At 51.3% G+C, this 25,442-nt stretch overlaps 4 protein-coding genes and 1 pseudogene across 8 annotated transcripts; 1 reads left to right on the top strand and 4 right to left on the bottom strand.

Annotated features, from left to right (window-relative positions):
- Positions 1-523: 523 nt before the first annotated feature.
- On the top strand, positions 524-3,039 carry LOC100281431 (uncharacterized). The gene is made up of 2 exons (NM_001175878.2): positions 524-1,325; positions 1,494-3,039. The coding sequence occupies exons 1-2, from the start codon at positions 720-722 to the stop codon at positions 2,601-2,603; spliced, it is 1,716 nt and encodes a 571-aa protein (NP_001169349.1). The 5' UTR covers positions 524-719; the 3' UTR covers positions 2,604-3,039.
- On the bottom strand, positions 2,913-6,388 carry LOC109939247 (putative disease resistance RPP13-like protein 1). Its single transcript, XM_020540770.3, has 2 exons — positions 3,996-6,388; positions 2,913-3,392 (listed from the first exon to the last, which is right to left on the bottom strand). The coding sequence occupies exon 1, from the start codon at positions 5,504-5,506 to the stop codon at positions 4,025-4,027; it is 1,482 nt and encodes a 493-aa protein (XP_020396359.1). The 5' UTR covers positions 5,507-6,388; the 3' UTR covers positions 2,913-3,392; positions 3,996-4,024.
- Positions 6,389-7,567: 1,179 nt separating this feature from the next.
- LOC118471903 (putative disease resistance RPP13-like protein 1) lies at positions 7,568-9,262 on the bottom strand (annotated as a pseudogene).
- On the bottom strand, positions 9,055-18,064 carry LOC103631902 (uncharacterized). 5 transcript variants are annotated; one of them, XR_004851314.1, is made up of 4 exons: positions 16,651-18,064; positions 10,967-11,177; positions 10,690-10,833; positions 10,148-10,477 (listed from the first exon to the last, which is right to left on the bottom strand). XR_004851314.1 is itself a non-coding variant. In XM_035960788.1 (2 exons), exon 1 carries the CDS (start codon positions 17,644-17,646, stop codon positions 16,666-16,668), a length of 981 nt encoding a protein of 326 aa, XP_035816681.1. In that variant the 5' UTR covers positions 17,647-18,064; the 3' UTR covers positions 10,148-10,477; positions 16,651-16,665. The 5 variants fall into 5 exon arrangements, 1 of the variants encoding a protein (XP_035816681.1); XR_004851315.1 differs by lacking the exons at positions 10,690-10,833; positions 10,967-11,177 and adding an exon at positions 9,055-9,277 and having other exon boundaries at positions 10,381-10,477; XR_004851313.1 differs by lacking the exon at positions 10,690-10,833.
- Positions 18,065-23,002: 4,938 nt separating this feature from the next.
- Positions 23,003-24,724, bottom strand: LOC103631901 (putative disease resistance protein RGA3). The gene has a single exon (XM_020540866.2). The coding sequence runs from the start codon at positions 24,710-24,712 to the stop codon at positions 23,294-23,296; it is 1,419 nt and encodes a 472-aa protein (XP_020396455.1). The 5' UTR covers positions 24,713-24,724; the 3' UTR covers positions 23,003-23,293.
- Between the last annotated feature and the right edge of the window lie 718 nt (positions 24,725-25,442).

Here is a 25,442-nt window from a genome sequence, read left to right as displayed (position 1 = left end):
CTCCACTCGAGACCTCCGTTTTCTTCTCTTCTTTCTACATATACTTTGTTTTCCAATAGAACCAAACAGATATCGTTGTTTTGAGCAATATTGTAGTTTTACTATGGTAAAGCAATACCGTAGTATTTATGATATATACAATTATAAACTATGATATCTTAAAACTACAGTATTTTAAAACTGCATTTCCAAATAGGTCCTAAACTGTTCTATTTTGCATAGGTACAAAATGTGATCCATTTAGGAGTTGCCAGTTTTATTCTCTATAAGGGCTAGATTAGAAATTTAAATCACTTTCATAATTCCTGTGAATTAAGTGAAAAAATAAGCTAATTTTCCCATCGATCCCCGAAGTTTCCAAACGGAGAAATAGAGAAATAGAGAAAACGGCGCCCAAGTCTTGAAGTCACTGACTTGTGGGCCCAGAGGCCAAAGCGCGCACTGCCCATCACCGTCTCCTGAATCTCAGAACCTTATCCCCTCCTTTGCTCCATCCCTCTCCTCTCTTCCTCGGCGACCTCCACGCCGGTCTAGAGCCGGCAGCGCTGCGGCGGAGCACCAACCGAGCTCCGATCCCACCCCGCTCCCAACCGCGCGGCCCTGTCCATGGCGCGCGCGGTGCGGCGGCGAGCCCCCATGCATTCCCGCCGCCGGAGCGCGGCCTGCTAAGCGACGACAATTCCTCTCCCTCTCCTAAATCCACTCCCCCACGTGTCTTCATGGGCCCTCCGGCCTACACCGCCTCCCCCTGCACGGGGTCTGCCCTCTTCTCCAACACCCGAGCGCCGCCGCCGCCACCGCGGCTTCTTATCCGATGGGGCCCGGGGCCGCCGTCGGCCGTGGGGAGGCACGGAGGCCGCGTAACTCCGTCGCAGGAGAGGCGCGGCCCCGCCCCGTCGCAGGAGAGGCGCCGACCCGCTCCGTCTCAGGAGAGGCGCCGCCCCACGGAGTCTTCGTCCCAGTCTCACCAGCTCCAGGAACGGAAGCGGCACTGGAAGGCGGGGGAGTTCCCGGGGACCGCTGCCGATGGAGGAGGTGGCGGCGGAAGGCGCCCCGCACTAGGGAACCGGCATTCGAAGGCCGGGGAGTTTCCCGGGACGGACGGCGTCCGCCCCGCCCCCGCGCCGCCGCAGGGGAAGCGGCACTGGAAGGCCGGCGAGTTCCCGGGCGCCGCCGCCGCCCCCGGTTCGGGGACGCCGAGGACTCCCCTCAAGAACGTCAAGAAGCGGCTGGACGCCCGCGCGGACGCCAAGGCGTGGGCGTGCACCGTCACCGAGGCCCTCGCGGACCGCGTCAGCTCCAAGAACTGGCAAGAGGCGCTCCAGGTAAAACACCACCGCCGGTCACTTATGATTCCCGCTTGTTTGCATTGCTCCACCGTCTGCAAAAATCCATAGTTCCCCTGGATTGCTAGTTAGATTCAATCCTTTATTTGAGGAAATGAAATCGTTGCGATGTTGTTACTGACACTGATAGCGAATCGGTGGCGTCAGGTCTTTGAGATGCTCAAGGAGCAGCCGTTCTACCATCCCAAAGAGGGCACCTACATGAAGCTCATCGTGCTGCTGGGCCGGTCAGGGCAGCCGACCCGTGCACACCAACTCTTCGACGAGATGTTGCAGCAAGGATGCCAGCCCACCCCCGAGCTCTACACCGCCTTGATCGGGGCCTACTGCCGAAGCGGCCTACTGGACGAGGCACTCCAGCTCCTCAACGACATGAAGAGCTCCCCTTTATGCCAGCCTGACGTCTACACCTACAGCACCATCATCAAGGCCTGCATTGACGCTGCCAGGTTCGACCTCACCGACGCCATGTACAAAGACATGGCGGAGCGCTCCATATCACCCAACACGGTCACACAGAACATCGTCCTCAGCGGCTACGGGAAGGCCGGGCGGTTGGACGACATGGAGCGAGTGCTCTCCGACATGCTCGACAGCGTGTCATGCAAACCGGACGTTTGGACCATGAACATCATCCTCAGCCTCTTCGGGAACCGGGGCGAGGTTGAACTGATGGAGAGATGGTACGAGAAGTTCCGAGGCTACGGGGTCGAGCCGGAGACCCGCACGCTGAACATCCTGATTGGCGCCTACGGGAAGCGGCGGATGTATGACAAGATGTCCGCAGTCATGGAGCACATGCGCAAGCTCGCGTTCCCGTGGACGACCGCGACGTACAACAACGTGATCGAAGCATTTGCTGAGGCCGGCGACGCCGGGAACATGGAGCACGCGTTCAACCAGATGCGTTCCGAGGGCATGAGGCCGGACACTAAGACCTTCTGCTGCCTGATCGACGGGTTCAGCAGGGCAGGCCAGTTCCATAAGGTGGTGGGCATGGTGAAGCTCGCCGAGAGGCTCGACGTGCCCGTGAACACGCCTTTCCACAATGCTGTTCTTGGCGCGTGCGCTAGAGCGGACGATCTCGTGGAGATGGAGAGGGTGTTCAGGCGCATGAAGCATACGCAGTGCGAGCCTGATGCTTCGACGTACTCTATCTTGGTGGAGGCTTATCGCAAGGAGGGAATGACCGACAAGATCTATGCTCTGCATCAGGAGAACCCGGCTCTGGTTCCAGCTGATTTTGTCATGGTTTGAATGACCCAGTGACTGAGTCACGGTCCTGAAATTTTAGAGCTTGGTTGCATTGGTTGAGAATCTTCTTGCTATCCACCAAACAGAGTGGCGGCCATTCTTCAACTCCATTTTTTTTGTCTGTTGGTATGCAGAGCTAGTATAGACGTCTCCTCCAACTCAAGGGGGGTGAAAGTGCGTCAGCAACGTACGGGTATTCATCTAGTTTGATATATTCCAAGAAAAACAAAGACCAATGCAGGAGAAGATGGACAATGTGACACAGAATAATCTCTGGAAAATAGATACCTGGAAGCTTCCTCGTCAAACAAGACTATTATGAAGACTACAAAAGCCGCCCGCCCGTTCGACAGCGAGCTATATATGAGCTGTCTGGAACACGATTTCCCCCCTCTGTTCCTGCGTTTTTCATGCACGAATAAATCTGAGCTGATTTCTGTGAAATTTATATGCGAACCCCTTGAAATTCATGTGTTCCAAACACGGCCTAAAAGAACTTTGTCTAGAGAAACCCTCTAGGTAACACAGACGCGCAAACCTTCAAGTATCGATCTCAGAGAGGACATGCAGAAGATGATTTGCAGTTTGCTGCGGGGTAGGCTCCTCAGGGCCTTTGGGACTGCTTTTGTCTTCGCCTGACTCCACCTTTTATTTTTGTTTGAACTTGCTACCAGCTGGATACTTCCAGAGAATCCGTACAGTACAGCCCTTGGCTGTTGAATTCCAAGTCTTCGCTAAATGAACCATTCAGACATCGCCATCTATGATCTGTGTAACTACTCTGTAGACCACCTATGGTATCAAGGTCACAAAAAATAGATTGTTAGCTTAGCAACTGCTATACATTGAGCAGTGTCCTCAAAAAGATGCAATTTTTTAACCAACTGGCTGGCCAGGAGTTGCCTGCCTCTAGGCCAAATTTTGCACTATAAATTCCCAATGAGGCCTTGTTTGTTTCGTACCTAAACTAGGAGGACTGAGAAGGGTTTTAGTCAAACGTGCACAAGAAAGCAGAGCAAGCAGTATACCAGATCAAAGTGCTGTACTGTTACAATACAGATACAGGCCCTTGACAGATTTGCATGCCTATGCAGTCATGTGTTTTTGTTACAAATAACTACAGTCAATTTCCAACTCTTTCTTGGCCAGAGATTGGTGGGGTGCCAAATCTTCCTGAACCAACTAGACTATGCAAACCACCAAACATGACCATGAGGCTCCATTTACAATCATGAAAATGACCTGTTGGGGTTGAACCGGAAAGATAAAAACGAAAACACGGGCTTGAAGCCCAGGCTGAGGTTGCTATCTGGAGTAAAGCCAACAACAGGGAAGGAATTGACTCTGCTGTAACTTATGACATCCTACCCCAAAGAAGTGAATAAAAGTATTTACCTGCCTGCATAAACCAGAAAATGATACAATTAACTGGATGTGGCTCCATCTTCCACACAGTGCTTCCTCTTTGCACCTGTAATTTTTCGCTCTCGAATCTCACAAACATAGACATAGCTGTAGTATGGGGGTATCTGAGATCTCCATCCTAGGACCTCGAATTTTCCTTGCTTCTTAATGCTTCCATACACCACATCTTGGATTCTTATCTCTGGAACCTCCTCTTGGGGAGAGCGGTGATACTGATGATAGATTATTAAATCTTCAGAAGGTGAAGCCATTCTACCAAGATGTACAAGGTTGTTTTTGTTTAGAAGATCAGAAGGATGCACGCCGAATTTGGAGATATGCGCCTGGAGGACCCCTCTCAAGAAGCTCAGCACCTTACACCAGAAGTGTATGCTAAAATTGTCCCTCAACAAATAAGAGGTAACATATGCACTATTGATTGAACGAATCTGCAGTCTGGCTATCTCCATGGCCAGTTGTGCAAACCTAGGGTGCATCTCGGGATCCGTGCTTCCAAATGTAAGTGTCTTGAAGAAATACCAGTAAGCCTCAGGGGACAGGTGCTTCAGAGTTAGAGCTGGTGTTGTTCCAAACTTTACAATCTTGTCTGAACAACTTGTCACGATGATTTTACTACCGCTAAGAAAGCTCCGTCTGGAAGCACGGTAAAACCTATTCCATCTATCTTCACAGAGAATGCCATATAGTTCAATAACAACTAGCAATCTCTTGCCTTTCTTGAAGTTTGACAAAAAAAATTGACGTTTCATTGCACCTCCCTGTCTGAAACTTAGCTCATCATCCGTGAAATCACAGTCATGCAACCACAAGATTTCTGAGAAATAATCACGGACTCTTTCACCCTTGCAAACATGAGCAATTAAAGTACTCTTACCGACTTTGAGTGGACCAACAACTGGCAGGACCTCCAATTCTTCAGAACTATGGGGTTTTGTGTGCAAAAGGAAACTAATGACAAGTTGTGCTTCCATCTGGCGACCAAACATGCAGTTACACAGAAGGATATGCATGCTGTACGGCTGGCGATACAGGCGAGGGTAGCTCATCAAGAACATGGCCAACTGATTCATATCAACAATCATGGATCTCAATTTGTCATGTGCCTCTCGTAGTTGTTCCTGAAACTGTACAGTTCGACGGGTGAAATAGAGATCCTTTGCACAGGGTGCCTTGGATAGGGTCAGAAAGCGCCTAGCAGATGGATCATTAGCATCTTCTCCATAGTGAGGCTGGTACCTGAACGCATCAAGTGTGTAATAGCCTCGGTGCATGGCGTCCCTTAGCATGCCCAGCTGCAGGAGCATGGCTTGATTCGTGATGTGCCGTCCCATGGCCTCCTCAATGATGACCTGTGCTTGAAGAAGAGCCCCTTGTATGCTTTCCTCCATGTCCAGTGTCAGTGGCTTTGACCACTTGTTGATGATGAAATTCATGGATCGAGATATCAGCTCACCCAGGATTGCAGAAAGGAAACTTTCCATTTGGGAGTTCTCGGGTAAGAACTAAGAAAACACAAGATGAGTATTGATGTTTCTGAAACTCACTCTGTAGTCTGTATGACTGTATTCTATGCTTCACTTGAGAACTCCGAGGAGAGCAAGGGAATATATAAGGCCCCGTTTGGTTCTTTAGGGTGCGTTTGGTTGCGGGGCAGCCAGGACAGAGACGTCCTCTCTCGCATGCTTATTAAAACGACGTTTAAACGTCGTTTAAACTATAAAACGCTGGAAGAAACCGAAACGGTGAAACATTTTACGATTCTTCGTAAAACGTCGTTTAACGACGTTTAAACGTCACGTTTTGGCGCGCCACGTTTTGAGCGTTTAACGGCCCAGCCCAATTTCCTGCCCAGGTTTACGGTTTTTGCTCACCAGAGCCGCGCTCCAGACACTCCAGGAAGTCTAGGCCGCCGCTCCGCTCCAGGCCGCGACACTCCAGGCCACTGCTCTGCCCTAGGCCGCCGCTCTGCTCCAGGCCGCCGCTCCTCCCCCGTGCAGCCTCCTCCAGGCCGCCGCTCAGCCGCGCTCCAGAGTCCAGCCGCTCCAGGCCACGCTCCAGGCCGCTCCCGCTGTCCGCCGGCCACTACAGAGACCGCCCTCTAGCTTTGCTTCACTGGTGAGTAATGGCAGAGACCGTCCTCTAGTTGTTCAGCCTAATTAATCCAAATTCAAGGCCGCTACTTTCCTAGGAGAGCTCATGGTACTCAAGTGCCAATTCTTGAGGATGATGAAGATGGTGTTGATGAGGGTGATGAGAATGAAGACGATGACAATTTTGTGCTTGACGACCTTGACATGGATGATGAAGAAGAAACAAACAATAGTGGTGGCCGTGGTGATGAGCAAGACAAGGATGATGTTGGTTTAGATGATTTGGATGATGGTTATTGAGTGTTTGAGTAACTCTTGTGTGCTTGTGGTTGTAGACATGGCATTCTACTTTAGTTGCTTTTGTGCTATGTTTGTGATTGTGGACTATTAGACATCTCATTCTACTTTGTTTGCAGTTGCCGACTTGCTATTAGTTGAACTTGTGTTATTGTGGTAATGTGGTTGTGGACATGTCATTTTGCACAATATTATTATGTGAACTTATGTTGGTTGTTTGGTATTTGACTTGATATAATTGCCTGAAATTATGATATATTGAAATTTCCCTATGTTGTTTAAAACTACGTTTAAACTTTGTTTAAACCATTTAAAAGTTAAAACTCACCCATGAGCGTTTCAACGTTTCGTCGTTTTAATAACCTTGCTCTCTCGTCCCTCTAATTTTGAGGGACAATTGGGGACAACACTAGTATAGTCCTGTCCCAACCTTTGACTCTGAACCAAACAAACTTACTTGAGGGATCATCCCATCCCGTCCCGTTCTGTCATTGTAACCAAACACTAATATAGTCATGTCTCAACCCTTAATCCTGAACCAAACAACTTTATTTGAGGGATCGTCCTATACCGTCTCGTTCTGTCATTGTAACCAAACGCTAAAGTACCCCGTTTTTGTTGCAGTGACTAAATCGGACTAAAAAATATTAATTGATGTGAATAATAACTGTATTACCCGTATTAATTAGTTAATGTTTGCTGCAAAAACAAAGTGGAGAGGACAAATAAGGTAAAAATCATATTTTAGTTTACTAAAGAACTAAAATTTAGTCACCTCAATTTAGTCACCATGTTTGTTTCTTTAGAGACTAAAGGTGACTAAACTTTAGTCACCCCAAACCAAATGGGGCCTAAGAACCATGGGCTCAAGAAGCAAAAACATATATAATAAAAAACTAAATTGCGAGAGTCAATAGTCTATTCACATGCATGACTTTTGGGACCAATTTCCAACTCTTTCTTGGCCAGAGATTGGTGGGGTGCCAAATCTTCTTGTACCAACGAGACTCTGCCTGGCTGCCAAGAGGGCGCTGATTAGTCAATCGGTCATGCAAACTCTTTCTTGGCCACAAAATGCCCTGCTGGGGTTGAACTGAAAAGATAGAACTGAAAACACAGTTACACAGGCTTAAAGCCCAGGCTGAGGCGGCTATCTAGAGTAAAACCGACAACAGGGGAAGAATCCACCAAATCCCATGAAAAATATATGCCTCTAACTCATGTGTCATTATGTAGATAGACACTTACACTACAGATATGAAAATGTAGCACACTTCAGAATTTACTCTGCTGTAACTTATGACATCCTACCCCAAAGAAGTGAATAAAAATTATTTATCTTCCTGCATAAACCAGAAAATGATAAAATTAACTAGATGTGGTTCCATCTTTCATACAACGCTTCCTCTTGGCACCTGTATTTTTTCGCTCTCGATTCTCACAAGCATGGACATAGCTGTAGTAGGGGGGTATCTGAGATCTCCATACTAGGACCTCAAATTTTCCATTTTTCTTAATGCTTCCATAGAACACATCTTGTAATCTTATCTCTGGAACCTCCTCGTGGGGAGAGCGGTGATACTGATGACAAATTATGAAATCTTCAGAAGGTGAAGTCATTCTTCCAAGCTGAACAGGTTCGTTTTTGCTTAGAAGATCAAAAGGATGCACGCCGAATTTGGAGATATGCGCCTGGGTGACGTGAAGCTCAGCACCTTACACAAGAAGTGTATGTCAAAATTGTCCCTCAACAAATAAGAGATGGTATGTGCACTATTGATTGAACCAATCTGCAGTCTGGCTATCTCCATGGCCAGCTGAGCAAGCCTAGGGTGCATCTCAGGATCAATGCTTCCAAATGTAAGTGTCCTGAAGACATACCAGTAGGCCTCATGAGACAGGTGCTTCAGAGTTAGAGCTGGTGCCGTTCCAAACTTTACGATCTTGTCTGAACAGCTTGTGACTATGATTTTACTACCACTAAGAAAGCTCTGTCTGGAAGAACGGTAAAACTTATTCCTGGCATCTTCACAGAGATTCCCATATAGTTCAATCACAACTAGAAATCTCTTGCCTTTCTTAAAGTTTGACAAAAAAAACTGTCGTTTCATTGCACATCCCTGTCTCAAAGTTAGCTCATCATCCGTAAAATCAGAGTCATGCAGCCACAAGATTTCTGAGAAATAATCACGGACTCTTTCGTCCTTGCAAACATGAGCGATTAGTGTACTCTTACCGACTCTATGTGGACCAACAACTGGCAGGACGTCCAATTCTTCAGAACTATGAGGTTTTGTGTGCAAAAGGAAATTAATGACAAGTTGTGCTTCCATCTGGCGACCAAACATGCAGTTACCCAGAAGGATATGCTTGTTGTATGGCTGGCGATACAGGCGAGGGTAGCTCATCAAGAACATGACCAACTCATTCATATCAACAATCATGGAGCTCAATTTGTCAAGTGCCTCTTGTAGTTGTTCCTGAAACTGTACAGTTGGACCGGAGAAATAGAGATCCTTTGCACAGGGTACCTTGGATAGGCGCACAAAGCGCCTAACAGCTGGATTGCCATCTTCTCCATAGTGAGGCTGGTACCTGAATGCATCAAGTGCGTAATAGCCTCGGTGCATGGCGTCCCTCAGCACGCCCAGCTGCAGGAGAATGACTTGATTTGTGATGTGCCGTCCCATGGCCTCCTCAATGATGACCTGTGCTCGGAGAAGAGCCCTTTGTAGGCTTTCCTCCATATTCACCTTTGACAACTTGTTGATGATCAAATTTATGGATCGAGATATCAGCTCACCCAGGACTGCAGAAAGGAAACTTTCCATTTGGGAGTTCTCTCTTGCTCCTGAGGAGACAACGCTGTAAGAAGGGTAAGAACTATGAAAAAACTCACTCTGTAGTCTGTATTCTATGCTTCATGTCAAAACTCCAAGGAGAGCAAGGGAATATATAAGAACAATTGGGCTCAAGAAGCAAAAACATTAAAAAAAACTAAATTGCGAAAGTCAATATTCTATTCACATGTATGACTTTTGGGACATTTACCTTACTATTCTTATCGATTTTATTTATTTATTTGCTTACACTTGCTACTGATTGGCTACTTCCATAGGTACAACCCTTGGTTGTTGAATTCTGAGCTTTTGCTATTTGTAACAGTGAGCCATCACTATCTACTATGTAATTTCTCTGTTAGTGAACTTATGATACGAAGATCACAAAAATCAGATTGTTAGATTAGAAACTGATGTATTCTCTGTATACCAGATTTTGTGTTGGGTGTGAAAGAAAAAAAAAGAGCACGTGATTAACCTAGGCTCTGATTACCATGAAAATGAATATACATATACAAGTGTCTGCATGTACTACACACTAGGAGAGCCAGGGAAAGAAGTCACCACATGGCTACATGCAGAGATCCACTAGACATGATCACCACCAGCCGACTGAATAGGCCAGGCTCAAGACCCAACACAAAAAACACGCCTATTATGGGTTGGACGGCTGAGTAGGCCAGGCTCAAGACCCAGCACACACGTACACAGTCAAACTCTAACAATGACTAGTGCTTACCAAAATCTAATTGAGTGCTTGAGAGCTTTGAACACCTCCTATATTGAAAATGGCAGAAAATAGATGTCAGGAATTATTTTCTTTTTCCTCAGCTCTCATGTTTCAGGCCATAAGACATGAAATCAAACTAAAATTAAGTAAAAGTTACGCAGCACATACGAAAGTGCAGAACATTCACTTCAAATGCTTGTTTTCTTGAGCATACATATGTACACAGAAGGGAAATCACATTCATTCTAGGATTTCTTTGCAAGCTACAGTTCAGGAGAACACACACACATTTACCAGTTCACACACAACTACACAAGGCAGTGATCAAACTAACAAATTTACAAGATAGAATCCTTTAGAAAAAACTTAGAGCCCTTGAATTAAAAGCAAGAACCCACCGAGAGGCAACTAAGTTTCCCCTTGACTGAGAAACCTGCACATAAGCACCTTAAGTACCTGAACTTGGCCCCTCACCAGTTGAGGCAACTTCCAGTGCTACATACAGAAATTTAGGAAATTACATCAGCTGGTTGAAAACCTATTAGCTCTTACTAGAAAATGGTTTCTGACAGTACACGAAAAACATGTTGCTGGGTAATTAAACAGGCTACCAGGAGCAGCTATCCTTTGTGTGGCATTGATATCATCTATGTTATCAGGCGACATTGAAAGATAGTATCCAAGAAATTTAAAGTGTATCCATTCACCTGCTGGGTAGTTTACTGGGCCAGCCTATATTGAGATACCAGATAAGTTTCAACTTTCAAGACCCCACATTCTGCTCATTACAGGTATAACAAATGGCAAAACAATTCTCGGCATATCCTCTGATTTGAAGTATGGTAGCATACCTATATAAGAGGAATGCATTTTCTTTATTGGATCGTGATATTCCACTTTACTAATTCATCGTTCATCACATACAAGCAAAGCTACTGGGACTGGGATAAAGACATACAGGGTGAACCCAAAAGAGGCAATTACCTGGAGTGTGGAAGCTCATGTAGGGGAAAATGCCGGAGAAGAAAGTGTCCTTGAATACCTTTGTGACCCGGCGAGACATCAGATCAATGGTGAATAGCCCATCGCCCGTCCGCACAAACACGACACCGACGCCATCCACAAAGCTAACCACATCAACAAAGGCCGAGAGGGCACCGACAGGGAGCAGCGTGTCAAGCTCGATGGCTCTGGTCTGTGTCAGCAGACAACATGTGAGCAGACATGTTGACGAGGTGCAGCAGCCGGATGGAGTTCTGATGGAAGATGTAAAGGCTGCGGAAATGGGCCAAGACGATGTCGAAGCTGGAATTATCAGACTGGGCCGTCGTGTTCGCAAGCCCAATACAAGATATCCATCGTCTTGCTGGACGCGCTGAGTCAGCCGTCATGTAATAAATACTGTGAACGAGAGTTAGAGAGGGGAAGAAAGAAATTACCAACAAATATTCTTGTTATTTCCATTCGTTTCCTTTGTAGTTAGCCAGTAGATAGTTACAAGTGGTATCGGCTTTGTTCATCCTGGGCACAGCTGTTCCCGTCCCTCACCGATGGCGAGTTCAGGGGATTCGAGCATCGCTGTGGCGCTTGAGGCGCAGGCGCAGACCATGGCCGCCCAAGCTCGGCTGCTGAAGCAGATCTGTGACCGCCTCGACGCGCAAGACCGCCATTGGGAGACGCTTGAGAAGACAGTGGCGGGTAACATCGCTTCTATCGGCACCTTGGCGACCAAGCTGCAAGAGGTGGAGGTTCCTGCTGCTGTTCGAGCGGACATGGCTCGGTCGTTGTCGCATCAGGTGGAGACTCAGGTGGGGGAATTCCAATCTCTGACATGGGAGCGCATTGATGCCGTCGACGAGGCCTTATCTGGGCGTGTGGCCAACCTTGAATCGGCTACGGCGGTTCTGGAGTCTTGGAGGCCATACGTCGAGCGCTCTGTGGGCGTCGCCCAAGCCAGCGTGGAGTCTCTTCGTGCGGAGGTCGCGCGTATGTCCGAACCCTGGGGGCGGCCGCACCACGCATCTCCTCCACGTCGGCCGGATGCGTCGATGCCATACATACCGCCGGTGGCGCGTCCGTCTGCTCCTCGGATGAACGTCGACGCACCACGCGGACATCATGATGCTTACCACCACCGGGAGGAAGGCCCTGGGTATCCCTATACTCACGGCTTACTCCCGCACAATGGTATGAATGCTGGCCCTAGTTTTTTCCCTCAGAATTTCCAGTCCAGTACGCATGATGTTTTTGGGGGAACTGCTTTGGATACGTACTCGGGATCTCTTGGTAATCTGCCTAAGATGCCATTTCCTGGGTTTGATGGCGACAGTCCTAAGTTGTGGCAGTCGCGTTGCGAGGATTACTTTGCTATGTATTCAGTACACCCTAGTGTGTGGATCAAAGTGTCTAAGATGAATTTTACTGGGCCAGCATCACGATGGCTTCAATCCATTGAGCATCAGTTGCCATATCTCACATGGCCTGATTTCTGTCACATGATTGGGGACCGTTTTGGCAAAAATCAGCACGAACTTCTTATTAGGCAGCTATTTCACATTAGACAAAATTCTACTGTCACTGAGTATGTTGAGAGATTTTTTCAGCTGATAGATCAATTGCATGCATATAATCCTCATGATGATCCTCTTTATTATACTACTCGCTTCATTGATGGTCTTCGTGATGATATTAAATCAGTAGTAATTGTGCAACGACCTAAAGATTTGGATACTGCTGTCGTTTTGGCGCAATTGCAGGAGGAAGTCAGTGACAAGAAGAAAGACGGTCGCAGGATGGAGATGTCATCTTATTCTCAGTCCTTCTCCAAAGGTCCTTTGCCTTCTCGTCAGTTGCCGAATGCCAAGGTTGCTGACTCTCCTGCTACTACTGAAAAGACCACTCAAGATAAGCTGGCTTCGTTGTTTGCATATCGGAAAGCTAAAGGCCTTTGTTATAAATGCGGCTTGCAATATGCCAAGGGACATCGTTGTGCTGATACAGTCCAGTTACATGTGGTGGATGAACTATGGAAGTTACTGGATCTGTCTGACCAACAGGAAGATGATATATCTGAAGCATCCGCAGAACTTCAGTTGTGTCTGTCTCAAGCTGCTGTGACTGATATTTCAGCACCTAAAACAGTAAAGTTTGTGGGTGGTATTCAAGGAATTGATCTGCTGGTATTATTGGATTCGGGTAGTTCTCATTCATTTCTTAGTTCCCGGGTGGCCCAGCACCTTACAGGATTAACCCCTATGACCAAGGAATTGTCTGTTCAGGTGGCCAATGGGTGTCAAATGCAGTGTACTCAACAGTTGGTAGGGGCTGTTTGGTCGTTGGGGCAGTGCGAGTTCCAGTCCACTTTACGTGTGTTACCACTCGTGACTTATGATCTTATTGTTGGTATGGATTGGCTGGAGCAGTTTAGTCCTATGGAGGTGCATTGGACTGAGAAGTGGGTGGTCATCCCTTACAGGGGTACTCAAGTTAAATTGTTTGGGTTGCAATCTTCTAAAGGACATTGTTCTCTGATTGAGGTGTGCCATTTGACTGAGTTAAATGAGAAGGACCAGACTATCATTTCTGAGTTGTCTGGTGATCTACAGTCACTGCTTCTGCGCTACCAGTCTGTATTTGCAGTGCCAACTGGTTTGCCGCCCACCAGGGATTGTGATCACCATATTGCATTGTTGCCAGGTGCACAACCTTTTCATATGCGACCTTATAGGTATGCTCCTGCATTGAAGTCTGAGATCGAAAAGCAAGTGACAGAGATGTTGGATGCTGGAATTATTCAGCCAAGCCAAAGTGAGTTCTCTTCTTCAGTGATTCTAGTCAAGAAGAAGGACAACACTTACAGGTTTTGTGTGGATTATCGTCACCTTAATGCCCTCACAGTCAAAACCAGATTTCCTGTTCCAGTCATTGATGAGTTCCTTGATGAGTTGCATGGGGCTGCTTGGTTTTCAACTCTGGATTTACGAGCTGGGTTTCACCAAATTCGAATGGCTCCTCAAGACCAGCATAAGACAGCCTTCCAAACTCATCATGGACATTATGAGTTTCGAGTAATGTCGTTTGGGCTTACGGGGGCCCCTGCGACGTTTCAAGGGGCCATGAATAAGACCTTGCAGCCTTTGCTTCGCAAATGTGCCTTGGTATTTTTTGATGATATTTTGGTTTATAGCCCTACGTGGGAGGTTCATCTCCAACATATTGAGCAGGTGTTACAGTTGTTGCTCAAGGATTCTTGGCAGGTCAAGTTGTCCAAATGCACCTTTGGTCGACAGGAAATTGCTTATTTGGGACATGTTATCAGCCAAGCTGGGGTATCTACTAATCCGTCCAAGGTGTCTACTGTTGTGTCGTGGCCAGTACCTGTGACTTGCAAGGAATTAAGAGGATTTTTGGGCCTAGCAGGCTACTACAGGAAGTTTGTAAAGAATTTTGGAATTATTGCCAAACCATTAACTTCATTGCTTAAGAAGCATGCTGTCTTTGTGTGGACTGATGTTCAGGAATCAGCCTTTCAGTCTCTTAAGCAAGCGTTATCTTCAGCTCCTGTATTAGCGTTGCCTGATTTTCATAAACCATTTGCCATAGAAACTGATGCCTCTGGTACTGGAGTGGGGGCTGTTCTGCAGCAGGAGGGTCATCCATTGGCATTTGTGAGCAAGGCCCTGGGAATGACAAATATGGGATTATCTGCCTATGAGAAGGAATATTTGGCAATTCTGTTGGCAGTCGACCAGTGGCGTTCATATTTACAGCATGCTGAATTTGTTATTTACACTGATCATCGCAGTTTGTCTCATCTCAACGAGCAGAGACTCCATACTCAATGGCAACAAAAAGTATTCACCAAGTTGTTGGGTCTTCATTATCGGATTGTTTATAAAAAAGGGGTAGATAATTCAGCTGCTGATGCGTTGTCTCGCCGGCCACATGAGGATGGCGAATGTGTTGCTATTTCTGTGTCCACTCCGACATGGTTACAGGAGGTGATTGCAGGTTACCAACAAGATCCTGAGGCCTTAAAGCTCCTCACTGTTTTAGCAATGTCAGCTCAACCTCCTTATACTCTCCAGGATGGTGTTATTCGGTACAAAAACAGAGTTTGGTTAGGACAGAATACTAACCTCCAGACTACTGTGATCAGTGCATTACATAGCAGTGCTATTGGTGGTCACTCAGGATTTCCTGTTACTTATGCTCGAGTGAAGCAACTCTTTTATTGGCCACGCATGAAGACTTCTGTGCGCGAATTTGTCGCAGCTTGTCAAGTGTGTCATCAGGCTAAACCTGACAGGTCTCGATATCCTGGATTACTTCAGCCATTGCCGGTTCCTACCCAAGCATGGCAAGCAATTTTGCTGGATTTTATTGAGGGGCTGCCACAGTCTGGATCTTACAATACTATTTTGGTGGTCGTTGATCGCTTGACCAAGTATGCTCATTTTGTGCCGTTGCGTCATCCGTTTACTGCACTAAAGGTCGCCCAGGTATTCATGGCAGCTGTGTATCGACTTCATGGTATGCCAGAATCGATTGTGTCGGATCGCGACAGAATTTTCACTAGCAACTTATGGAAAGAATTATTTCACCTATCAGGCACCCAGTTGCAGATGAGTTCGACGTACCACCCTCAGACGGACGGACAGACAGAGCGCGTCAATCAATGTCTTGAGACGTATTTGCGCAGCTTTGTTCAGGCTTGCCCTTCTAAGTGGAATTCATGGTTGTCAGTTGCTGAATATTGGTATAATTGTTGTTTCCATTCTTCATTGGGTAAATCTCCTTTTGAGGTATTGTATGGAAGGCAGCCTCGCCATTTCGGTTTGACTATTGATGATTCAGTCTCTCATTCGGATTTGAGTGCTTGGTTGTCGCAACGTGAGCTTATGATGCGTGTGGTTCAGCACAATCTGCTCCGGGCTCAACAGCGTATGAAGAATCAGGCGGATAAATCCAGGTCTGAGAGGGAGTTCCAAATTGGTGATATGGTATATTTGAAGTTGCAGCCGTATATTCAATCTTCAGTGGCTGTTCGGGCAAATCATAAGCTTTCATACAAATATTTTGGACCTTATGAAGTGCTGCAACGTGTGGGCGCTGTTGCTTATAAACTGAAGCTACCGGATTCTTCTCATGTGCATCCGGTGTTCCATGTGTCCCAGTTGAAACCTTCTGTCAAACAACATGTGTTGGTGAGTGCATCTCTTCCCTCAGTGCCTGACGCTCTTCGTGTTCCTGTCCAAGTGCTGCAGCGTCGAGTGGTTTCCCGCGGAGGTGCTTCTATCGATCAGGTTTTGATCAGGTGGTCGGGGTGTGATGCTGCTATGGATTCTTGGGAAGATGAATGTGATGTCCGTCGTCGCTTTCCATGTGCGGTCGCTTGGGGGCAAGCGTCCTTTCAAGACAGGGGGAATGTCAGCAGACAACATGTGAGCAGACATGTTGACGAGGTGCAGCAGCCGGATGGAGTTCTGATGGAAGATGTAAAGGCTGCGGAAATGGGCCAAGACGATGTCGAAGCTGGAATTATCAGACTGGGCCGTCGTGTTCGCAAGCCCAATACAAGATATCCATCGTCTTGCTGGACGCGCTGAGTCAGCCGTCATGTAATAAATACTGTGAACGGGAGTTAGAGAGGGGAAGAAAGAAATTACCAACAAATATTCCTGTTATTTCCATTCGTTTCCTTTGTAGTTAGCCAGTAGATAGTTAGTCTGTACCCAACTCCCATCTCCTCGAGGCGGCGCCTCCCTCGCCCACAGGTAGATCGTGGACTTGCCTGCCGTGGCGAGTCCCAGACGACCATCGTCCCTTGTGGCGAGCACAGCTCGCTGCCAGTCCAAGCGTGGCGGCGGCGGCAGGCGCACCACCGCCATCTCCCGCGTGCCCAAATCGTACTCCAGGGCCGCCGCGCCCGTCTGGAACGCGAAGTAGAGCGCGTTCCCAGCGAGCGCGCTGGGCGCGAAGTCGACGTTGTCGTCGGGGTGCCGAGCGGACGCGGACGCGGACGCGTTCCACGCGCCCGCCTCCGACGAGTAGACATGGGAGAACATCTCCGCGTGGTTGGTGCCCACCACGACGACGAGGAAGTGGCCGCCGCCGCCGCAGCAATCGAGGTGGTCACAGGCGGAGGCGGTGATTGTGGCGGCGCAGAGCACGGCGGCGTTCCAGCTGTAGGGGTAGGGCGACCAGGGGAGGCGGGGCAGGTCCGTGCGGCGGCCCGTGGCGGGGTCCCAGACGGCGAGCTCGCAGTCGACGGGCGCGTCGCGGCCGGTGTCCCGGCGCAGGAGGGCGCGGCCGTGGCGGGCGTCGAGCGCGCGCCAGCCGCCGAGGAGGAGGCCGTCCGCGGGCGCGCGCGCGCGCGCGGGTGCGAGGCGGAAGGTGGAGGTGGGCACGAAGCGGGTCCCCGCGCCGGCGTTGGCGAGGAAGCCCAGCATCGGGGGATGCGAACCCCCGCGCCCGCGGTGGAGGTGGAGGTCGCGGTAGCGGCGGCGGAACCGCGGGCCCGTGACGATGCGGCGCCAGCGTCTGCAGACGAGCGCGGCCCGGACGAGGCTTGCCGGGTCCGCAGGTGGGAAGCGCAGCAGGACCTCCTCCACGAGCTCCTCCATCAGTGCGCTCGCTGGCGGCAACGGCGGATCAGCTTCCATGGTTGGTCAGGTGGGTCCCGAGCAGCGAAGGCGGGCGCCGGAGCAGGAGAAGAGAAGGGAGTGGGAGAATCTGCTTGTCTGCTTCGTGCTGTTGCCGTTGACGCTGAGGCTCCTGGTGGGGCCATAGGAGCAGAGAAAGAGACTTGGTCGTCAAACCCTGGCCGCCCAAACAGGATCCAACGGTCCACATGACCTCCAGCCCGGACAGACGAAATGGAAGTGGAACGCTCCCTGCCTGATTCAGCTAGTTTTCCCAACAACCGGGCATGCTGAATATTCTGCTAATAATTGGTGTGAGTCTTTTATATAGACCACTAAAAAAAAGAAAAACAGTCATAGATGCCATTGGCTTTCATACACCAACCAGTTCAGCTCAAAAGTATTCTAAAATGTACCAGTTCAGCTCAAAAGAAAGTGAACAATTCACTTGTATTCTAAAATAGAATACATAAGCACTTGTATTTCACATATGAAAATGTAGCAGTGCAGTTTGATGATGCTGTAACTGTAACCTGTGACACCTTACATGGCATCCTACCCAGAAAAAAAATGAAAAAAACTATGTTCCTACATGACACAGGTATAATGGCAAAATTAACAAAATGTGACTCCATCTTTCATAGAACGCTTCCTCTTGGCACTTGTTGTTAGACTACCCGTCTAGGACTCTAGGGTTTGGGGTATTCCCCATGTAATTACCGTCTCACCCCTCACTGTAATGGGCCTGGCCCAGTTACTATGTCTATTAATACTACTCCCCATCCCTGGTTAGGGGTATGGGTTCAGCTTCCTACATGGTATCAGATTAGGTTTAGGTCCTCCCCAGCTACAGCCGCCAGGGGTACTCTTCCCCCTGCAGCCGCCGCCGGCCTCCCTCCCGCCGTCGGCCCCCTGCTGGCCGCCTGCCCTGCTCCCTTCCACTCCTCTCTCCTCTCCCCCAAGCCGCGCCGCTGCCTGGCCTTCTCCAGCGCGCCAGCTCGACCGGCGTCTCCACCTCTCCAGCCGCCAGCGGCCGGTTCCTCCTCGTCGCCGGCGCTTGTGCGCCCCCTCCCCTCCTCGCCGCCAGGCTGCCGCTTCCGCGCCCAGGGGCCGCCGCGTCGCGTCAGCTCGCGACCCCGACGGCGCGCCCGTCTGCACCAGGCCGGCCTCGCCAGCGGCCCGCGACCGAGCAGCGGTCCGCACCCAGGCGCGCCACCGCTCCTGCCCAGGCGTCCGCGACCGGCCCAGGCCGCCGCACCGCCTGCCGATCCGGCGCCCCGACGCCGCCCCTCGCCTCACCGGACCTGGACGCCGCCGCCCCTACCCCCGCCGACGGCCGAGGCTCCCTCCACCTGCCGCGCAGAGGCCTGGGCGTCCGACCAGGGGCCAGCAGGGCGAGATCCGGCCAGGGGAGTGGCGTCCCACGCGGGCTCTCCTTCCCCTACCAGCCGCCGGCCACCTCCGGACGCCGGTTCTTCCCCACTGCTCAGCAGCCTTATCCTCCCTGCTTCACCCGACCAGGAGCACCCGCCCGGTGGTCCCGCGCCCCTGCTGTTCCGCGCCACGCAGCGCCCCTGCAGTCCCGTGCCGTGGTCGCCCGACGCCGTGCACTCAGCCCGGCTGTCCTGTCCGCGCCTCCCTGCGCCGGCCTGCACCGGTCGCCATGAGCTTTACCTCGCTCACCGCTCTCGTGACGGTGCGTGTCCTCCTCCACGACGGCCAGCTCATCCGGGGCATGTTCGTGTCCTTCGATCCCGTCTGGAACCCTATTCTTCGGGACTGCGTCGAGGTCCACCCTCAGGCGGGCCGTCACGTGCCTGGACCGCTTGTCTTCCCACGTGCTGCGATCGCCTCCCTAGCGGTTGAGCCCGTGTCATCTCCCTCCCTTCCTAGTGCCTCTGTCGGGGCACCTTCTTTGGCCCTCTCCGCTCACCACGTACCATCGCCACTTCCACCTCCCCGGACCACCACCGATTGGGTGGTTGACTCCGGGGCCTCCTTCCACACTACCCCCACCACTACTTCGTTACTCCACTCCCATCCACCCCACCCCTCACATCCTACCTCCATCGTCGTCGGCAACGGTTCCACCCTCCCGGTCACCTCAGTAGGTACATCGGCTCTTCCAGGACCATTTTGCCTTAACGACGTCCTTGTTGCTCCCGGTCTAACTCATCCCCTCCTCTCGGTTCGTCGCTTCACTAGTGACAACCAGTGCTCTATGGAGTTCGACCCATGGGGCCTCACCATACGCCACCTTCCCACACATGCTGTGCTCGCTCGCTGTGACAGCTCCGGCCCCCTCTATTCTCTTCACTTGCCCTCCACTCCCCACACCAGAGTAGCCTCATCTCCTGTACTTACTACTACCACCACTTCACATGTTCTCGCCACTACCACCACCTCCTCCGCCATTTGGCACCGCCGCCTCGGGCACCCTGGACCTGACGTCATGTCCCAGCTTTCCGGCCACTCCGACATCTCATATACTCGGGGCTCTTCTGAGCGCCTCTGCCATGCTTGTCAGCTCGGCCGTCACTCACGTCTCCCTTTTTCCACTTCCACGTCCAGGGCTGTTCAGGCCTTTGATCTTGTCCACTGTGACCTCTGGACATCTCCTGTCCTTAGCCTCTCCGGCTACAAGTACTACCTAGTCATTCTGGATGACTACTCCCATTTCCTTTGGACTTTCCCCCTTCGGCTGAAGTCCGACACGTTTACCACCCTCACTCACTTCTTCACCTGGGTATCCACCCAGTTCCGGCGCCCGGTCCGTGCCCTGCAGTGCGACAATGGCCGCGAGTTCGACAACAACGCCTCCCGTTCTTTCTTCCTCACTCACGGCATCCAGTTGCGTCTCTCGTGTCCCTACACCTCTGCTCAGAACGGCCGGGCCGAGCGTATGATTCGCACCACCACCAACATGATCCGCTGCCTTCTCTTTCAGGCATCTCTCCCTGCCACCTATTGGGCAGAGGCCCTTCATACTGCCACGCATCTCCTCAACCGTCTTCCCTCGAAGGCGGTGAGCCACCCTACTCCTCACTTTGCCCTGTACGGCACAGCCCCTTCCTACGATCACCTGCGCGTGTTCGGCTGTGCCTGCTACCCTAACACTTCCGCTACCGCCCCTAACAAGCTTTCTCCTCGCTCCACTCGGTGCCTCTTCCTCGGCTACTCCCCTGACCACAAGGGGTATCGGTGCCTAGACCTCACCTCCCACCGCATCATCATCTCTCGTCACGTCGTCTTTGACGAAGATGTGTTTCCCCTTGCTGGCTCCACCCCACCCACCGACCTTGACTCCCTCCTCGAGTCCGATCCGATTCCTCCCCCACCTTCGGCTCCCCGTCTTGCGCCGCTACCTGCTCCTCGTGCGGCTCCCACGACCCTGCCTGCGCCACGCGCGGCCCCGTCGGTCTCCGCGACACGCGCGACCCCGTCGACCCCGCCTGCGCCACGCGCGGCTCCGTCGATCACGCCTGCGCCACGCGCGGCCCCGTCGGTCCTGCCTGCGCCACGCGCGGCCCCGTCGGTCCTGCCTGCGCCACGCGTGGCCCCGTCGACCCCGCCTGCGCCACGCGCGGCCCCGTCGACCCCGCCTGCACCACGCGCGGCCCCGTCGACCCCGCCTGCGCCACGCGCGGCCCCGTCGACTCCGGCTCGATTCGCCAACCCCGCCCTCGTCTACCATCGCCGCGGCCACACCACTACCTCGGCGCCCCCCGACCCGGGTCCGTCGACGAGCGCGGCCCGATTCGCCGACCCCGCCGTCGTCTATCACCGCCGTGAGCCGGCCCCACCAGCCGCTCCCGACGTTCCGGCGGCTCACTCCGAGCCGGCCGTATACCACCCGGTCGCCATCCATCGCGACCCCGGGCACGTCCACCCGATGGTGACTCGGCGCGCTGCTGGCGTTCTCCGACCCGTCGACCGGCTGATCCTGGCCGCTGATACGTCCAGCACTCCACCCGGCGCTTCCCCGGTGCCCTCTTCCGTTCGCACTGCCCTCGCCGACCCACATTGGCGTCGTGCTATGGAGGAGGAGTACGCGGCCCTCTTGGCCAACCACACCTGGGACCTGGTGCCGTGTCCACCAGGCACCAACGTGGTCACCGGCAAGTGGCTATTTCGCCACAAGCTGACCTCGGATGGCTCCCTCGACCGCTACAAGGCCCGTTGGGTCCTTCGGGGTTTCACACAGCGCCCCGGAGTGGACTACGACGAGACCTTCAGCCCCGTCGTCAAGTTCGCCACTGTTCGCGCCGTCCTCTCCCTCGCCCTCTCCCGCGACTGGGCGATCCATCAGCTCGATGTCAAGAATGCCTTCCTGCATGGCACTCTGACGGAGACTGTCTACTGCAGCCAGCCCACCGGCTTCGTCGACGCTGACCGTCCGGATCTGGTCTGCCGGCTGAACCGGTCCCTGTACGGCCTCAAGCAGGCGCCACGGGCATGGTACAGTCGCTTCGCCTCCTACCTGGCCTCCATCGGCTTCGTCGAGGCCAAGTCGGACACGTCCCTGTTCATCTACCGGCGCGGCGACGACACCGTCTACCTCCTGCTCTACGTCGACGACATTGTGCTCACGGCATCGACCGCCGATCTTCTACACCGCACGATCGTCGCCCTTCAGCGGGAGTTCGCGATGAAGGACCTGGGGCCCCTACACCACTTCCTCGGCATCACCGCCGAGCGCCGGTCCCAGGGTCTCTTCCTCCACCAGCGCCAGTACGCCATCGACATCCTGGAGCGGGCTGGCATGTCTGACTGCAAGCCCTGCTCCACGCCTGTCGACACTCAGGCCAAGCTCTCTGAGGACGATGGGCCTCCGGTCGCCGACGCGACGTCCTACCGGAGCCTCGCCGGCGCGCTCCAGTACCTCACCTTCTCCAGGCCCGACATCGCATACGCCGTCCAGCAGGTGTGCCTGCATATGCACACTCCGCGGGAGCCCCATCTCACTGCGCTCAAACGGATTCTGCGCTACCTCCGCGGCTCCCTCGACTACGGCCTCCTTCTCCGACCATCACCAACGTCAGAGCTCGTGGTCTACACCGACGCTGACTGGGCTGGCTGTCCCGACACGCGCCGGTCCACCTCCGGTTACGCCGTGTTCCTGGGCGCCAACCTCGTCTCTTGGGCCGCCAAGCGTCAGCCCGTCGTCTCTCGCTCCAGCGCTGAGGCCGAGTACCGTGCCGTGGCCAACGGCGTGGCAGAGGCCTCCTGGCTGCGCCAGCTCCTCCACGAGCTCCACAGTCCCCTCCAGCGCGCCACCCTCGTCTACTGCGACAACGTCAGCGCAGTCTACCTCTCCACCAACCCCGTGCAGCATCAGCGCACAAAGCATGTGGAGATCGACCTGCACTTCGTCCGCGAACGTGTCGCTGCCGGTGACGTTCGGGTTCTCAGCGTCCCCACCACGCTGCAGTTCGCCGACATCTTCACCAAGGGACTACCGTCGAGTGTATTCTCAGACTTTCGTTCCAGTCTCAACATCTGTACAGGATAGAGTTGTGACTGCGGGGGGGTGTTAGACTACCCGTCTAGGACTCTAGGGTTTGGGGTATTCCCCATGTAATTACCGTCTCACCCCTCACTGTAATGGGCCTGGCCCAGTTACTATGTCTATTAATACTACTCCCCATCCCTGGTTAGGGGTATGGGTTCAGCTTCCTACACTTGTAGTCCTTGGCTCTTGAATCTCATAAGTATGGACAGAGCTATAGTAGGGGGGTATTAGAGATCTCCATGCTAGGACCTCAAATTTTCCGCAAGTCTTCATGCTTCCATACACTACATCTTGGCCTCTTATCTTGGGAACCTCCTCTTGTGAAGAGCACTGATACTGACGACGAATAATGACATATTCAGAAGGTGTAGCCATTCGGCTAATCTGTATTGGTCTGTTTTGGTTCAAAAGATCATATGGATGCTTGTTGAATTTGGAGACATGATTCTGGACGAACACTCTGAAGAATCTCAGAACCTTGCACCAAAAGTGGATGTTAAAATTGTTCCTCATCAAATAACAGATGGTGTATGCGGCATTGATTGAACGATTCTGCGTTCTGGCTATCTCCATGGCTACTTGTGCAAGCCTTGGGTGTGCCTCAGGATCAATGCTTCCAAATGCAAGTGTCTTGAAGAAATACCAGTATGCTTCATGAGACAGATGATTCAGAGTTAGAGCCTGTGATGTTCCAAACTTTACAGCTCTGTCTGAACTGCTTGTGAGTACGATTTTACTCCCGCTACAAAAGCTCCGTTTGGAAGCAAGATAGAACCTGTTCCAAGCATCTTCATACAGATTTCCAGATAGTTCTATAACAACTAGCAATCTCTTGTCTTTGTTCGAGTTTGACACTTGATTTTGATGCTCTCCATCTGTAAAATCAAGGTCATTCAGCCACACGATTTCTGAGAAATGACCTTGGACTCTTTCGTCCTTGCAAACATGAGCGACTAGGGTACTCTTGCCGACTCTGGGTGGACCGACAATTGGCAGCACCTCCAGTTCTTCAGAACTATGAAGCTGTGTGTGCAGCAGAAATTTAATGACAAGTTCTGCTTCCACCTGGCGACCGAACATGCAGTTACCCAGTAGGATATGCATGTTGTAAGGTTGGCAATGCAGGCGAGGGTAGCTCGCCAAGAACATCACCAACTCATTCAGATCAACAATCATGGAGCCCAATCTGTCAAGTGCCTCTTGTAGTTGTTCCCGAAACTGTGCAGTTCGACCGAAGAAATATTGATCCTTTGCAAAGGGTACCTTGGACAGGGACATAGATCCACTCACAACTTGATCGCTGTCATCCTCGCCATAGTGAGGCTCGTACCTGAAGGCGTCGAGTGCGTAAGAGCCTCGGTGCATGGCATCTCTCAGCATGCTTAGCTGCTGGATCATAGCTTGATTTGTGATGTGCCGCCCCATGGCCTCCTCGTCGATGGCCTGTGCTCGGAGAAGAGTCCTTTGTAGGCTTTCCTCCATGGCCAGTGCCGGCGGCTTCGAGAGCTTGTTGATGATGAAATTTATGGATCTAATCATCAATTCACCCAGGGCAGCAGATATAAAACTTTCCATGTGAGTCCTCTCTTTCTTCTCAGGAAGAGAACACAGCAGGATGGGCAAGAAAACACAAGGTGAGTTTTGATGTTTCTCAAACTATGTATGCTATGCTTCACATCAAAGCTGCCAGGAGAGAAAGGACGTCAGGTTCAAGAAGAAAAGACATACAAAGAGTCAATAGTCCCTGTACATGTGTATGACCTTTGGGACTGCTTTTGCCTTCACATAATTATTCTGATTGACTTTTTATTTTTATTTGCTCAAGAAGAAAAGACATACAAAGAGTCAATAGTCCCTGCACATGTATGACCTTTGGGACTGTTTTTGCCCTCACATTGTTATCATGATTGACATTTTATTTTTCTTTGAACTTGCTACACGTTGGATTCCAAGCCTTTGACTGTTGAATTCCACGCCTTCACTATGTGAACCACTGAGCCATTACCATCTATGATCTGTGTATTACTCTCTAGACCACCTATGATATCAAGGTCACAAAAAACAGATTGTTAGCTTACCAACTGACAAACTGTAGTTCCGTGTACTAGCTAATAACCATATTAAACAGTGTCCACTTTTTAGTCAACTGGATGAACAGGAGTTGCCTCCAGGGTCCAGGCCAGATTTTGGTTAATTCCTGGTAAGGGTTTGTGAAAGAGGAGGATTGTGAAAGGCCTCTATCTGAGTTTGTTAGCTGGTCTGAGTAGCACTCTTGAGTTATTTGAGATTGTAACAATCTCGTCGC

Source organism: Zea mays, chromosome 7 (genome assembly GCF_902167145.1).
Source record: "Zea mays cultivar B73 chromosome 7, Zm-B73-REFERENCE-NAM-5.0, whole genome shotgun sequence".
NCBI lineage: Eukaryota > Viridiplantae > Streptophyta > Magnoliopsida > Poales > Poaceae > Zea > Zea mays.
This window is presented reverse-complemented; position numbering and strand designations above follow the sequence as displayed.

Bases quoted from the DNA above. Each gene is read 5' to 3' on its own strand.
- LOC100281431 (NM_001175878.2), top strand. From the start codon at position 720: ATGGGCCCTCCGGCCTACACCGCCTCCCCCTGCACGGGGTCTGCCCTC. The intron at 1,326-1,493 runs GTAAAACACCAC...CGGTGGCGTCAG, and splicing joins ACTGGCAAGAGGCGCTCCAG to GTCTTTGAGATGCTCAAGGA.
- LOC109939247 (XM_020540770.3), bottom strand. From the start codon at position 5,506: ATGGAAAGTTTCCTTTCTGCAATCCTGGGTGAGCTGATATCTCGATCC.
- LOC103631902 (XM_035960788.1), bottom strand. From the start codon at position 17,646: ATGGAAGCTGATCCGCCGTTGCCGCCAGCGAGCGCACTGATGGAGGAG.
- LOC103631901 (XM_020540866.2), bottom strand. From the start codon at position 24,712: ATGGAAAGTTTTATATCTGCTGCCCTGGGTGAATTGATGATTAGATCC.